Raw genomic sequence first — 17,108 nt, 5'->3', positions numbered from 1 at the left:
AATCAAATTCTTACCAAATTACTCAATTATAAATCTTAATTTCATATTAATCAAGTAATAATTGTAGTTTTATTATTCACGCCTAATTTTTTTGGTATCTAATTAAGTAGATGTAAAACAAATTAGGGTTGATAAAATTAGGGTTTATGATAATGAGGGGTAATGGTGGCTGGGGTAGCAGACTAGCAAGGGTGGCGAGGGACAGAGGCGGTGGCCAACAATGGACAGAGAGGATGAGGAAGGTCAAACCCAATTAGGACAACATGATTACATATTTACATGGGCATCCTCTCATCAAATGTCCTTAACCAAACTTTCGTATTGACAGTAACAAAGGAACATCCCAGATTACTTTAATGCATAACCAACAACTAGCCCACAAGCGAAATTCATTATCAGTATATGTGCCCCCAGCTCGTTGTATGAAGAGGAAGGTCCTCCAGGAAAGCTTTGAATTTCACAAATTTACCATTTCATTCACATTTTTTCTTCTCTTTCTGCTCTGCTTGAGTTTATTTCTTCTCCTCGATTTCATGACTAGGCTGAGGGGAAGGTTAGTTGGAAAGTTGTGCAAGCTAATGTTGAGCTACCAGTTGTAGTAGTTGGGGTAGTTTTGTCTTTTGACTCAGTTGCCGGTTATGTTAGTGATGTAATAGATGCTTTGCGATCTGAATTAAAATCTGTTTCGTTGGATTTGAGCGATATTTAGATAGGGATGTTTTATGTAAATCAGAAATTTTGTGAATGTAACTGGTTTTATTAGCAAACCTTCTAAAGGGCATATCACTAGAAGCAGTACTGGCATCGCATTCTCAGTTACTGCTTCGTTTTATTACTATTAATTGCATGCTTTATATTTGAACGAAAATAAAAGGATAGTATGTGAAGTTGCTTTCAACCTCGCAAGGATTTAAGCAAGACACACGATTCAACCTCGCAAGGAAGAATTGACACTATAAACTCGCAAGTTTAAAGTAAAGGGTTGCTCGCTTTTTAATGTGCTTTCGCAAGTATACATATATTGGTTGTGTATATTTGGGAGTATGAACTATCATAATCTACGTACTTATTTTTCTTTTTTCCTTGTGCTTAGTTTAGCCTAATTCAATTTGAATTTCTTTTTGTCTGACTTATGCAAGATTAGTCTGGGATCGAGGGCTGAATTTCGCTAGTGAGTTATATTATTAGCATGGATTAATCTTGACTCATCATAATGTACATTATATGTTTTGCACCTGTCAGGAAGAAGTCTTGGAATGGGCCTGAGCAAAACTGAGATAAATTTGAGAAGGCTACTTGCATCGGCACCTCGGCAACAAAATCAGGCAAAACTAATTAATGTATGTAAGTTCGAAGAACTTTCTCTTTATTCCCGCCCTCTCAAGTCTCATCTCTTTCTCTTATAACATGTCGATATACTATTACATCATTGCCACTTCTGTATGGGTACTTATATCTTGAGGGAAAATGATGCAGTATGTAGCCACGCTTAGAGAATTGTTAGAACAGGTCACTGAAGAGACTACTTCAGATGGCTTACCCAGGTGTGCACTTTTTACTTCTCAGTTTTTGATTAATTTATAAATTTTGTTTATGCAATGCTAAACGGTGTCAATAGTTTTAGCCCAATGTGATGAAAATGTGGAATTCAGGGGTGTGGCTGTCTGGAGCAGTTGCTATATGCCGAGTGTAGATTTTCTACTTCTTACTTTTCCTGCATGACCATCTTATGTAGTAGGCTCTTGTTGAGAGTAGACTTTTCAACTGCCAAGGGCTCTGGTTTTTCTTGTTGTTAATTAGCATGAGTGTTTGTGAATTAGAGAATTCGGATTGGGATAGATAGTGAAATAGCTAGAACTACATCTACATTTAGTTCGGTTATTATTTTCTGGGCAGCACAGTCAAATTTCTAGTGTCGTGGTTCTGTTCTGTCCGAAAGTATTTCTAGTAGTTGGTACTCGTGTCAGCTTGTGCACGGCTCTGTTAGAGTTTTATCCTGCTTGTTGTGACTTTGTTGCTTTGTTGTCTCATAAGTCCTGATATTATTTCTTGTATGGGTTTTTATTTGTAGGGTCTCAAAAGCTAAGGTGAATGATTATTCTGAGAAGATAGAATCTATCGCTTCACAATTAGCTTCACCGGTGGTGAGTTTTTTGTTGATGCATTCTAATTTATAATTCACCAACTTAACACTGATTTTGTTGTGTTCAACCATAGTAAGTACTAATTACTGCCAACAAACGCTGCTTAGGAACTATGCGTCCCTCTACACCTGTCTTACCATCTTTCAATTATCCTTTTATCGTTGTGGATGGAGAATTCAGAGTTGATTTGCATCTCTATCATAGATATAGGGCTTTTATAGCGTGACTCTGGATTGGTCTTGATGGGTTGATTCAGTTTCATGATAACTTTGTAAATCAATGGTAGAAAATCTTTGTAGAGACAACAACTGAGGAAATCCCTACACATATCGAAGAGGAAAAAGTAGTATCCCCACCTGGACTAAGGAAGAGGCCTGTGTAAGTTAGCACATGAATAAATTTAGTGGCGTTATATGTGCTTGTGAAGTCCGTTGAAGGTAAAGGTAAAGTAACCTGAGGAGTTTGATGAATGCAGACCATCCTCATTTGTAGAAGATAGATCTCCTGATAATAATATTGGTGACCAATCCTCAAAGCATGTCAAATTGGATGCGGCTGCACATTCGCATATTGATAAGCACAGGTATTTGCATTTACAACTATAAAATTATTGGCGTGCTTCAAGTTGTGTTTTTTGTTTCCCTACATGCACCATTTGCATTAGCCAATAATTGAGAGGGGAGAAACAAGGTGGGTAACATCTGAGAACTGATACCTTTAGTCTGCATATGCAAATTATTCAGTTATTTGGCTTAAGAAAGGATTACTTTGTCCTGACTACTGAATGACAGAAAAAACCAGCATGATAACGGATCCATCTTATACGATCCTCACATTCCCCAGGACGTAAAATTTCATTTTGTCCAATTTTTGTGTGGAAAAATATCAAATTCTATTTTTTTATATAGTAATAGTAATACTCTCTCCAACAGTCTGGTTCATCACACTTTCCTCTTTGGGGTGTTTCCACATATTATTTTGGATTTTTATTTTGGTAAATTCTATACAAAGCAATGATTAAACTAGCTCCACTCGATTGACCCATTCAGCCCTTCTTTACCCCAACCGAAAACCACCTCCAACCCTAAATCACCTAGCCAACCACCGTTAACCACCCATGTTGGAATGCCCTCTACACTGCGTGATTTTCCCAAATCACGAACTACTCCCCCACCATCTCAAAACAGCCCACCTACAACCCAAAACCCAAACGCCACCCCTAGAAACCCCCTTCCCTACCCTAAAAAATCTTAGATCTAGGTGGGTCGCGAATTTAAGGAGGTGAGAGAGGAAGTTGGTAGGTAAGGTTGTTCTTAGGGCGGGGATTTGTTGTTTCAGGGATGAGACAAATTTACTGATAGTGGGTGAAGGCGGTGAGTAGGTGGCGATTGTGGTGGGTGACCGAAGATGGGATCCTATGATGTGTGAGTGGATGGAAGGGGTTTTATGGTGATGCGTGGTTGGAGGTGGTGTGGCTAAGGGTAGTGGTCTGCTGATGGACGGCTGACACAGGTGCTGGGTGGGTGGTAAATGGTTGGGTAGTTGAGCTAGTGAGTTAATGAAAAGGAGGGAAGGGTTGGGCAGGGGTAAATAGGTACTCATACCGTTTCTTAAAACATCGATTCAAAAGCAAAAGTAAAGGACCTGATGGGTCGGTGGGAGTATATCTTTGAAAGTATTCACGACAGGAAAAAAAATAGGTTCCACCATTGAACTAACATGCCACTTTTGAATCAGAAAAATCAGGCATTGAAACTTTAGCAGCTCGGCCATTCAATCACAAGAAACAAGGGTAGTAGACTAGTTACTAGTTTCTGATAACGATCAAGTTTTTGGTGAGAGTTTTATTAGTTGTGTCGTTTATGTTCTTCAAAGAAAATGTAGAAGCCATGTAGGCATTTTCTTTTAATAATTATAGCACTTAATTGAATATGTCGTTTGTCCTTCCGCAAAGTATTGTGTCATGAAACCTCATCTCACTTTTTCTACAGAAAGCTTCAAGAAGACTTGACTGATGAAATGGTTCAAATGGCTCGGCAACTAAAATAAAATAGCCTTGTGATGAATCGCTCTGTGAAAAATACTGAGAAGGTATGATGAACTATTGTTCCTCGAAATTGTCTTGACCTCTTTAGGTCTTGCATTCCAAACTTAGGTGCTTTAAATTTTATTCCCGACTCAAATTGATTAGCTTTCAAGATGATCAATCTTACCTATGATTGGATCAAGTTTTGCTCTGAAAATATGACTCAGATGCTTTAATTGAAAACCATGCTGAAGCAGCCATCTACACCCTCAGACGCAATTCACACAGTCACAACTTAAATGTTTATATTGTGATTTGTGAACTTATTCTGAATTGTTGAAATATTGTGACGCACTATGTCTAGGTGCGTTGCTTTGACAATGTAGTGCCACATCCCTGAAGTCTGTGAGAATAATGTTTCCTAAGTGATGAAACATAAGCACAAATTTATATGAAACGACTATTATTTGGGTAACCGAACCATATTCCCTGTAATAAAATGAAGAATATATAAGAATGGGTTTGGTCTCACGTATAAAATTGTTTCATATGTGGTTTTGTACATGTCTGTTTAAGTGTCTACAGTTAATAATTATATTGTTTCTTGTCGTTGCCGTCCTGGATGAGTACAGATACTTGATTCGACCGAGCAGGCAATTGAGCACAGCTTGGCAAGCACAAGCCACGTCAATGTTCGGGCAACAAATGTATTTTCGCAAAGTTCAAAGACATCTTGTTTTACATGGCTTGGTATGCTTGTCACGGTGATGGTGTTCATGATGGTAGTTCTCCTTATCAGAATTACCTAAGCTTGTACAGTACTTGTTATCTATTACCACACCTATGAACATATGGTGGACATTGCCAACTATGTGTAGACTAATTATGTAGAAATATTGAATAAATTTCAACAAAATTTGTATGATGCATAATATTTTTTTTTTGGTGTGAAAGAGGGGCAACCCCCGATAAATTAATTATTTGCTATTATACGGGGAATAGCGACCCCAAATATGTCCTCTGGTAAGATAGGACGAAGCTCATTAGGCGGAAAATCTAGATAAGTTACATCAGTACTAGTATTAATCCCACGATTGGCAAGCCAGTCACTTGCTCTATTCGCCTCTTTGAAGGAGTGCTCAAGCTTGACGGTCCAACTACCTTCCGCTATTAGGTCCTTGCATCTTTTGACGATAAACTTGAGGCTGTTGCTCACAAGTTGTTCCTCATTAATGAGTTGGATACATAGCTTATTATCCATATGTATAAGCAACTTATCAATATTCAATTGCTTGGCCCGTACTAGACCTGCCAGGAGTACTAGGAGTTCGGCATGATGCATAATCTTGTAATGTTGTTTTTGAGTCGATGAAAATGTAGCGCTTCCCTTTTACTCTAACTAATTTTAATCTCGTGCAAAAAAAATGGACGGGTCGATTAGATTATGACATACCAAATATGTTAGTTAATACAAGTACAATAATTAGACTTATTTAAAACTTTATATACATGAGTACCAAGCACTCCTATTTATAGTACAAGTTAGGGAGAATATTACAAGTATATGTCAATCACATCACACAATATACACCATACAATTAACGCTTATATATACACCATTTCTTTATTTAGACTACTATTTAGCTATCATTTCATATCTTCCATTATTGTCTCTTGTCTTTTTGAGTTTTAAGAGCATCCACAATAGAGAGGATGTTATCTTCCTCCTATTTTTCCACTCTTTTTTTATTTTTTCGACATCTCATTTTCTCTTTCATCAATCTCATTTCTCACCATTATTATCCTCTTCCATTATTTTTTTCCACAATAGAGAGAATCATCTCATATTACATCTCTTACTTTAAATAATCTCAAAATTCTATAAAAGATAAAAATAAAAGAATTATTATGCAAAAGATAAATAATGATTGGTTTGTGGGTATTAGGGCCAATGCAAGCTTTCCTCTAAAATTAGAGGAAAATAGAGGAAGTAAGCATCTTCCTCTTGCTAAGAAGATGGGTAACATGTGCCTCACAATAGAGAGGATGTCCTCTTAGAGGAAAGAGAGTGTTAAGAGGATCTCTCATCCTTTCTATTGTGGGTGCTCTAAGCAAATTAATGTTAATCATATACAATGGGATGTTAGTAAGTTATCCAATTTTCCTTTAAGGAATAACGATATTGTTAATCAGATTACTAACATTCCACTATAATATAATGATATTCCAGATATCAGGTAACTTTATATTTTCATACTCACTAGAAACTTTTGTTCCGTGTTTCAAGATTAAAAAACCCGAGCCCATGTTCGAAACAATTTTAACAAATATTTTCAAAATCGAACCCAAAACGACAAATACTTGCAAAATCAAACCAAAATGTAAACACTCGTCTTGTTGGTCTGAAACAAATTCCCGCCTAATTCTGCAAACTGCAAAAATCACAAGTTCACCCTAATTTCCAGGTCTCTTTCTCTCCGCTACTATCATTTACGAACTACGAAGTCCATTTCATTCAATTACTGAAGATGTGCGTTATGATTTTCCAAATTTATTGTATCTAACAGTACTCTTCATTTCAATTATGTTTTTTTTTTGGTCATATTCATTCTTCGATTTCTGCTGTTCGAAATTATTAATTTCAGCTTGCTTTACTGTTTGATTGCGAAAAGTTGAATTTTTTGTCATCTAAATAACAACTGTTTTGGAGCGTTTAATTGCAATGTGATGGGTGCGCTTCATTATATACTCAGAGGTTGAGAACTTGTTCGTTCCGTTCCGATCATTTAATCGTACTAAATCTCGAAATGAGGCTTAAAATATGCTGTAACTGGAAGATATGTTACTTTATGTTTGAAAGACCGTTGTAAAATGGGAATGTTTTACAACGAGAGTGAAAAACCATCCAAATTCAACACTTTTTTTTGTGGGTGATGGCGCATACTGCATACCACCTCTTCGTTGTAACTTACAACGGTTATAAGCAAGATTAATTGTTGGGGGTTTTAAGGCACTGGTCTGAAACAATGGAAATGGACTGTGGACAACATTAGTAATTAGTATGGCGTATGATTTTAGGATGCGCTTGTTAGATTTGATGCCACTTAATCCTGCAGGTTCTCTACCTCACTTATTTGAATTCACGACTTTTATCGCTTTCGTGGATTTAGTGTGCTTATATTATACATTTATACTCCTCTCCGCCCTACATTGTTTACCTTGAATAAAAATATCAGCCGCCAAAATAAAAAAAGGTAAACAAATGATCAGGGTAGGAGAATTGGGTTATATCCTCGTTATATGATGTTGTTAGGTAAAAAGGAGCAGATGCTTTTATGAAATTCTTCAGTTTTATGGATGTTTATGAATTTTAATAGGGTTTCTGTCCTCCCAAGTACCTGTGTAAAAACACATGCTATTGACTCAAATAGCCCATATAAAGACAGTTTCTTATAACTACCATATGGTATGATATGGATATAATCAAAGTTTATGTTAATCCATCAATTGTGTGAACACATAGTCGGTTGTTTTATCGCACTTAGTTCAGCAACCAATTAATAATATGAAACCATTCAAAAAAGTTGAGAAACAACCTGGATGTACACTGTACAGTGTGTCTGCTTCATTGAATCTGCAACGCCACCATCCATTCTAGACATTTACACTGTGTTTGTGTTGTGTGATACATTATGCTCTTTCACTTCATTTGGAGTTAAGTGGGACACTCTTTGAGTCGTCATTCATCCTGGATTATTGACAATCTAATCTTAGTTGAATTGGGATTTTTCATAACTATGATCAGTTTCAGGGTTTGACAAGATTGCTTCTTAGGCTCTCTGGCCAACAATGGGTTTCTGTTGTGAACCAACTGTCTCGAAAGCTCGAACAAACAAGCAATGCCACTCTTCCTAAAGATTGCTTCTTAGGCAAACATTTGGCAAAAACTATGGAGAGACTGAGAGAGTAACAGTCAATCAATGCGATTATGACACAGTTTTGATTATGGGTCACCCATAGAGATCCTTTCCCTATTGTTTACACAGGGCCAAAATAATGGAGAGTAGCAGTCAATCAATGTGAGAGTCGTTCAAACACTGCAAAATTGTATTTCTTATCAATGATCTCACATTTCCTTTAACCGGTAAGAGTTGTAAGCTTGATGAAATCTCATAATGTAACCTCAGTGGTTGTCATTCGCCACCAAAATGAATTCTACCCCAATACTCCCACCAGGAACTTGGACACAGCCCAGCAGTGCCCGTCCATGTGGTTCTTCAAGACTGGATTCGACATTCAGATGGGAAGCTCAGTTTTCTCGGATTTGCTCTTCTCATACATTTCAGAAGGCGTGAGCTACTTAAGCTTGACAAGTGACACCGGTAAATATGGGCAGACTTTCTAACTACGTGATAATCAGATTCCGCACGTTTGAACTTCATCTTTGCTTAAGATGAAAGATTTTCTCCATGGAAGCTATGCTGCGACGGTTACTTCGTATGATGACACACAATGAGTTCAGAGATGTTATAATAAAGAATCTTTGCCTTATTTCTGTCTCAATTTGTCATTCTTTACTGGGTTTTTTAGCTTCTGTCCATCTTTTCTTCATATAACTATTCTGTCAGTCTGTCAACTGTTAGGTTACAGGTTAAAGACGTACAGAAGACAGTTAGAATATTGAAGCTGTTTGATCAAATTTTGTGATAGCATTGTTGCCTCAATGAATGTCAGCTAGTTTAGTCGGGTAACTCACTAAGCGGTTGGTTGCATTATGATTAGTTCTGAATGTATTTTAAGGTAAACGGGAAGGGGTCCTCGTCCTTTCTCTACTAACTTTGTAAATTCATTTGAGTTTCTTACACGTAGAATATAGTTGCATTGAGAATCACATTTTAAAGGAAAAATCGAAGGACTCACAGGCCACAATTAATTAAAGAACATGGAAAATACAATAAAGAATCATATAGTTACAGCAAGGGAGAAGAAGGATTACATTACTCGTTATTTTCAGATCAATACAATAAAGAATCATATCTAAACTAATTGAGTTTAGACTAAAGAAGAATACAAAATCTGACTAATTAATCAAATTAATACAAGAGAAAATTATTGATTACAGCCTTATAAAAACCATTTTTTGAAAATTACAGCCTTATATAATTTTTTTTTGAAAATTACGGACATAATATTACTTCTGATCATAAATTACAATCAAAACATTAATTCCGGTGGGAAATTGATGTCAATTTGAATTTTTGTGACTTAAGTTCATATTTTAAGACCAAATTACCCTTACCTTCAACCTTATAACCAACCTTGTTCATCCCCAAAATCAAATTTCACAACTCATCTTCTCTTTAATTCTCCATTTCTTCAACAATATCACTAATCTAATTCACCTCCTTTATTCAAATTCTACCCTAGTCAATTTAGTTTAATTGAATTCTAATTCTATTATTTCAATTTTCTCTTAAAATTAATTAGTATTCTTCATCATCAATTTTCCCCAAATTGAAAATAATTAGGATTTATCATCAATTTTCCCCAAACTAATTTTAGACATAAACCCTAAAATTTGATTCAATCAATTGAAAAACAATAAATTGGGTGTACGAATAGTTACTCTTCGAAGTAGAACCGTCAGACGATGGCACAACTTTGCCACTCATTATCTAGAGTCGTTATTTGACAATGGGGATGAATTACACTAGAAATTAGAGAACGATTTGGGGAAATTTTGGGGAATATGGGTGAGGAAGATGAGAGGATTTGGGGTGAAATTAAAGAGGTAAATGATAGGTAAAGTGAAAAAAATATGGGTAAGTAAGCAAACAAACAAGTAAGGGTATATCGGTCATTTTTTGACAAAATTCACCGGAAACGTCATTGTGGTGCAATTTTCAAAGAAAAGTGATATTATAGCTGTAATTTTCATAAAAAGTTATATAAAGCTGTAATTTTCAAAAAGTGGTTTTTATAAGGTTGTAATCAACAATTTTCTCTTAATACAATTGTAAGTAACAATCAGAGAGCAACGGTCATCTATATCATCATTAAACCCTAAAACTCCAAATCATCAAGGCTAAAATCGTCAACATCGAATTGCATCAAGAGCTTATGAAGATCATCGTCGACATGAAAATCCAACAAACTGTCACAATCGGCCACATTACCGGAATTAACTACTTGGACTTGAGCAATGTTACAACGGTTATACCCTCCAAATACAAACATCATCATCAAGATTGAAACATTCATCATAATCAATCAAGGGCATATGATGAAAATCATCTAAGTGTTGTAATCCCATCTCTAACATCATACGATCCTCGCTTAAAACAGTTGAATTCATCCCACCAATTTGACTGTTATACCCCTCAACCTCTATTTGATTAACTGTTTCACCCACATTACCAGAATTAACAACCACATCATCAATATTGAAACTTTCATCATATAATAGACTATCTCACACCCCATCATATTCAGCAGCCCCGGTTTGATTAACCGTTTCGCCAACATCTTCGACCCTTCCGTCATACCCAAAATTACCAAAATTCAAAGACTCAGTAACTTGAGAGTTACCCTTGGTGAAATTAATCCTGTCAGCCACACTCTGGATCTTTCCCTCCAAAACCACCGCTAATTTCTTCAAATCCTCGATACCCAAATCCTTAATAAAATCGTTATTATAACACCTTTTAACTATATTATGATGATTCAGTTCTGTTTTTTTGGTCTCTTTCTCGCCATCATAATACCGGCTAATTACTTTGTTGGCGGCATCGGGCTTGGAACACCAAATTTGAGGGACGTTAGGTTGATCAACCTCATAGAATATGAGAAGTAAATCAACATCACAAAGTGTAGAAAGCTCCTTTGCTTTCTTAAACGCCGTCGATTTCCGCTCTTTGAAACCCTTCATCTCCTTGATCGCTTTACAAACCATCTTTATTTGATCTTAGTTATTTCTGGTTTGTGTTGAAATTGGTAGTGAAATTATGATGAACAGTAAATGTAATTGTAAATTGATGGAGGGAAGCAAGTCTGTCTGTATATTATAGTTGAATTTGAGATTGAATTGAAGTCGGTTAATAGGGTTAAACGGTAATAATAAGGCGGGAGCGGGAGGAAAGAAGCGCGTTCTTTGTTTTGACAATTACTGTACAGCTGTACCCGTTAATTAAGTCGGTTGATTTGTATTTACCCTTTCTGGGCTTATGGCTTTAATTGGGCTTCATACTTAAAACACTTATTTTAAACCTTGTCATTTGACCCGTTTAAAATTAAATTTATAAACATATTTGGTGTTTGGTCCGTATGTTTTGTACAAATTTAAGTAGTTTTATCCTTTTAAGTAATTTATTGAACTTTTTATTGTTGGAGGTGGGTCATCGTGTGACCCTTCCCGACAAAATCTACCAGATTCAAATGACCGATTTGAAAAGGTTGATCCAAGACTACTCAAAATTGAATGTAATTGAATAATCGAATATGACATGAATCGAACATTGTCCACACTTAACCATAACTTGACCTGGGCTTTGGTGGACTTGTAATTGACACGACTTCAAATTATCAGACCCGATACCACTAGACTTGAAAATGACCTGAAGTAGCCTTAAATAATTTGAAATCACATTTAGTTTTATTAGCATTGATAGAAAAACACCTCTTTAGATATATACATAACATCTTTTTAAATTGGAAAATTCATTTTAAATCGCTCACCAAAAATTACTTGGATCAACCAACTCATGCCCGAAAGGCCAAAATGGCCAAGTATGATGAGTGATGCTCATTTATCCTCTCTAAGCCACCACTCATTAGTCAGGCCCTATAATTAATATTCCGTCCGTCTCAATGAAATATTTACATATACTTTATACATAATGACTAAGATAGAAAGCGAGCGAATTACTTTAAAGTAGAGGAGTAAAATATACCAAAAAAAAGTCTTATGTTATTAACTGAAACACTCAAACAAAAGAAAAGTGTAACTATTGACCAGGTAGAGGGAAGTATCTCTTCAAGTACTATTGTTATTCGTAATTTCCACTATTAATGATGTCAATTTATTTAGGGTATTGCTCATTCAAGTACACATTTTACTTAATCATGGACACTTTTTCATAAGATTTCCATGTCCTACCCTTTTACCATACAAATAATTCTCTCCCATTAGCTAGGTTACCCTCTTCATCCAGATTCCAAACGCACTACTTCCGGTCTCGGCGCCGGACCACCATACTACATCCGACAAGCTCGCCAACGGAGTACCCTAAAACTGCCGACGACGAGTTGCACCCCCAACCCTGCTCACACGAAAATTAAAGACATTAATCTGGGCTCATCCCGATAAATTGTTTTACATAATCAATCAATAAAACAATAATTATATTTAATCAATAAGTGATTATAATCCTTGATTTTTTATAGTATTATGTTAGGCAAATAACCATTGTAATTGGCAAATACACATATGCGTTCTTTATATGCAGGCAAAATGAATCACATTATCATTTCCATGAAACCCTCGAAGCTTCTCCGGTAGCGTCGCTTCCAAAATTCGACACAAGGCACATGAACCAAACGATTAAGTAAAAACAGGCCGATTATGCCCAATCGATTTCAGGTGGAGGCTAGGCGTTTAGGTGGAGTTGTCCTGCGAGAGAGTGAGTGGCTGGACTGGAGTCGATGGTCGTCTTAGAAAAAAAAATTATTGAGGGGAGAGAGAGAGAGAGAGAGAGGAGAAGAAAGGAGGTAAATAAGAGGGGTAAAATTGGAAATGTTTTCCATGATTAAGTAAAATGTGTACTTGAAAGAGCAATGACATTTATTTATACATTTTTTTTCTCTTTACCTATTAAATACGAGTAAAACCTTATCAAATAATTATTACAATAATAACTACTTTCTTTATTTCATCCTTTCTCACATTGTGCTAAATATTTACGTAATTGCTGGAGTTCAACCGTTCATCCCTCGTTGTGCATAATGCAGCAACAACACAACCGTAGGAACCACCCATATTGCACCCTTCGACCACCAATAATGAAACTTCCGACCACCCTACCCTCCGGCCTTATAACGACCCCACAACCACCCTTTCAACTACACGACTTTAATTGTAATCGACGTCAATCAAAACCTTAATTTTAAAAATAATCTTTTTTTAATAAAAAAAACATTAGTTAAACTGATCAAAAGATGGTATTAAAAAAGTTGTTAAAACGGAAAAAATTACTATGTGATATGCTGATAGGTTATCGGCTTATCGCACACCTAACAAAGATAAATACCCTAGACACAAATGATTGTAGTAATAGGGGTCGAATACAAGGAGACGGGAGTTGCTAAACAAGTAATTATGGAGGTGAATTTTATCAAGGTCGGTTATCGATTGATTGTTTGTTTGGGTTTGTAAGACAGTGATAAAGCAATGAAAGAAATCAATAATAAGGAAAGAGCATAGGGAAGTCCGGTTACACATACAAATTATGTAAATGCTCAAGTTAAACATAGGAGTTGATAATATCGTTAATTGTTGAGGTCTTATGACAACCACCTCCCGGCCTTATTGTCAATCATAGAACGAGTTCTAACGAGCTCTCGCTATGGCTAGGTCGGTCTACTAAAACATGTTCAGTCTAATTCATTTTCGTGCATCTCTACTTATAAAAATGAATTAACAAATTTAATCTAAGATAGTGGCCAACAATTAAAGACTAACAATTCAATACAAGCATGTGATAGAAACTATTATATGATTACTATAGCATCCTAATTTAGCAATTGCAAAAACTATTTATGCTTGACTTTCCTACTCCCTAGACAATGACTTATGAAATGATAAACATAAACATAGTAACTAGTAAATGAATAACAAAAATAATGCTAGAAATGAGATTACCTTGACAATGGAAATAACACTTGGAAATGAAGAACAAGATAACAAATGGAAATAACTTGATTAATTTGTATAAAACTTGAAATGCTTGAATGAAATTGTTTATAACATATGAAAAAGTGTAATACTAGAAATGGACTTGTATATAACTTGAAATGCTTATAGTAAATTTAAACTATATTTTATTCTGAAAATTAAGACTAAAACATATGAAAAGTGTGTGAAAAAGATGTCTAAAAGGTCGTAATGTCGTATACAACACTTCTTCATGATGTAATTCTCTAGACATCCCTTGCTACGGGGACTTGATTTTCTTGGCAAAAAATAAAGCTCACTGGTGCCTCAAAAATTACTTTGCTTTCAGCACTTGTTCATCTGAGTTATATGTATACTATCAGCAAGGACTCTTATTTAGTTACTTTGGTGCTTGAAATACGTTTTTCTTTCTTAATCATTGACCATAAAAAGACACTACCAACATATCGAAAGAAACTCGAAACCCCAAATTACCTGACCCGGCACGATTTAACAAATAATGTCACGCACCCGAACTTCCCCACCCGAAATGGCCCGATCGACCCGATTTTACCTCTTTGAGTTATGATCATTACTTGGCGAAGTTATAAGGTTAATTACTTTTAAATAATTTATAAAAATTTTATTCAAAAAATAAATAAATATAAAAATCGTTCATAATGTCGGTTTATTTTTTTCGACATTTATTGTTCGTGTTATATTTGGAGTTAATGCCAGGTTATCTTTTGGATCGGCCATCGGGTTAACTTTAAGATCAATATCGGGTTATCTTTTGGGTCGGTTCGGGGTGGGTCGGGTCAAAACTTGTATCAGGTCGGATTTGAGTTACGGACCATCACCTGTCGGGCCAAGCGGGGTTCAGTTACGGGTAAGTCCTGATCGGGTTAGTTCGGGTTACAGGACATAATCCATCAGTCTGTTACAGGTTGCAACATTTTCAGGTCTTATACGGGTTTGATTTGATTGGGTTCGGGACCACGGGTTGGGTTAGACTTGCCAACGGCAGTTGTGACAACCATAACAATTATAATCTATGCAACTTCGTTTTTTGACTGGTTACTGACCGCTTTAGCTCTCTAAAAATCTTCTACCTTCTCTCTACCTTTCCTAACCCCTAAGTTTCTGTAAACTACCGCCGCCTCATCCCCTCATATCACCGCTGCTCCACCTCCGATTCCGCCAGAGATTTGGCTCTTGTGGCTGATCTCCGGTGGTTTCCCTTACCTTGATCATGGGTAGATTTGGTTCTGTTCTTTAATCTCACATGTTTCCTTCAATCTCCGACTTGTCTTAGTATTCGAGGTGCGTATTTGTCCAAATCTGCCTTCTTTATATCTTATGCCTCTGTCTTTGTTTTTGATTAATTTGCTTTTGATCTTAGTCAAGCTTACCTCCCTCAATTTGATTCGGATTTAATTGGGGGAATTTTAGTCACCAAAAAAGAACGGTCTTAGGAGTTGGTTCAGGTTTTATGGGTTTGGCCGTTTGGATAAACAAACACAACTGTCACTCTATTGTTCCTTTTCTTTACACTGCAATTTCATGCTTCTAAGCCGGTCTCTGGTTCTATGTGCGAGTCTCTTTCAGCGATCTTTGGTCGGAGATTGATAGGTCCTGTGTTTTGGTGGTTCCCTTTTCTTTTGGGTTCCTTCTTCCATGGTCAATTTCTTTCGGAGGTGGTTGATGGTCGGTTGTTGAGGCGGGTGGGGTTGGTTGTAGTTTCGTTTCTTGCCTCTTTTCTTCGTTGTTAAGCACCCTGCTTTTCTCTTGTTTCTTCGTCTTTAAGGTTTCTAATAATGGATTATCAGTTTTTTCTTCTCAACCTTTGTGATTTAGTTGTTTTTACTGATCATGCTTTTGAGGATGTTGCTCTTGCCAAGTGGATTTTAGAGATGGGAAATCCGTCAATCTCAAACATTAGCTTGTTAAAGGATAGGGGTAATACTCTCGTTAAGGAGGGTAATTTCCCTTTAGCTGTCCTTCATTACAATTTAGCCCTTCAGTTTTTGTGTTTCCTTGGTCTACCACCCTTATCTGATCAACCCTTGGCATCCTCTCTTGCTTTTTCTCTTATCCTAAACTTAGCCTTTTGTGAATTACGGCTTTCTAATTTCTCTAAGGCTCGTCTTCTCTGCAATTTTGTTTTACATTTTGAACCCTGCAATGTTAAAGCTTTGTATCGTAGAGGCTTAGCTTTCAAGCAGATGAATTTACTCACCGAGGCTCTACATGATTTTGAGTCTGCTACGAAAATTGACCCAAGCAACAAAGATATCACTCGTGAGCTCTTTTCAGTTGTTGACGCTTTAGCGTTAAATATTAACGGAAAGCGTGTTGCTTATCCCTTTGACCCTCTGGCTCCAACCAAAAAAGGTAAGAAACCAGCTCAGAGTTATGTTGTTGCTGATAACGGTGTACCTCCTTGTGAAGCACGGATAGTTTCTAGTTCTGCAAAATCGTCTTTGACCACTGATGTTCCTTGTGTTCAAGACGAGATTGGTACTAGCTCAGAAGTGATGGACTTCCTTATTGAATCATCTATGTCAGTTCAGAGTGATGAGCATTCTGACCCTGCTTCATCCACAATCACTAACTCAGAACCTACCCAAGTCATCTTTGAGTCCATGAATGAACACTACTCGTCGTCAGCATTTGAGGCTGCTACTCCGTTCTCTGCCTGTACCCCGAAACAAGCCAAATTTGCTTTCACCAACAAAAAGCAAGCCCACAAGAAACTACATCTTTCTGCTCAAGACTACAATAACTTGTTACTCGGAAAGAATATCGAATTTTTTCACCCCAGATCTGGGGCAGTTTTGAGGGTTCGCCCCCTCACTCCAAAAACTATCCAACCGGGAACTCTCTATGGCGATAAGTCATGGGAAGCAGCAGTTCCTATGTCTGATCCTTTGCCGAATATATGTCCGTCAACGGATGCACCTTTGCAAATTGATTCTGGTTCAACGGATGCAGCGTCGGTTCAAGATGA

General features: G+C 36.6%; 1 protein-coding gene across 1 annotated transcript; it reads left to right on the top strand.

Moving 5' to 3' along the window:
• Window positions 1-1,389: 1,389 nt before the first annotated feature.
• On the top strand, window positions 1,390-4,230 carry LOC141656066 (uncharacterized). Its single transcript, XM_074463006.1, has 5 exons — window positions 1,390-1,544; window positions 2,072-2,144; window positions 2,431-2,522; window positions 2,620-2,727; window positions 4,136-4,230. Exons 1-5 carry the CDS (start codon window positions 1,468-1,470, stop codon window positions 4,191-4,193), a joined length of 408 nt encoding a protein of 135 aa, XP_074319107.1. The 5' UTR covers window positions 1,390-1,467; the 3' UTR covers window positions 4,194-4,230.
• Window positions 4,231-17,108: the final 12,878 nt, after the last annotated feature.

The sequence above is a fragment of the Silene latifolia genome, chromosome 5 (assembly GCF_048544455.1).
Source record: "Silene latifolia isolate original U9 population chromosome 5, ASM4854445v1, whole genome shotgun sequence".
In the NCBI taxonomy this organism is placed as follows: Eukaryota; Viridiplantae; Streptophyta; class Magnoliopsida; order Caryophyllales; family Caryophyllaceae; genus Silene; species Silene latifolia.
Note: the sequence above shows the minus strand (reverse complement) of the source record. Positions and strands in the feature narration are given on the sequence as shown.

What these genes read in the sequence shown, in the direction of transcription:
- LOC141656066 (XM_074463006.1), top strand. Translation starts at nt 1,468, where the DNA reads ATGATGCAGTATGTAGCCACGCTTAGAGAATTGTTAGAACAGGTCACT. An exon ending in GGACTAAGGAAGAGGCCTGT is followed by an intron (nt 2,523 to 2,619) that starts GTAAGTTAGCAC and finishes TGATGAATGCAG; the next exon opens with ACCATCCTCATTTGTAGAAG. An exon ending in TCGCATATTGATAAGCACAG is followed by an intron (nt 2,728 to 4,135) that starts GTATTTGCATTT and finishes CTTTTTCTACAG; the next exon opens with AAAGCTTCAAGAAGACTTGA.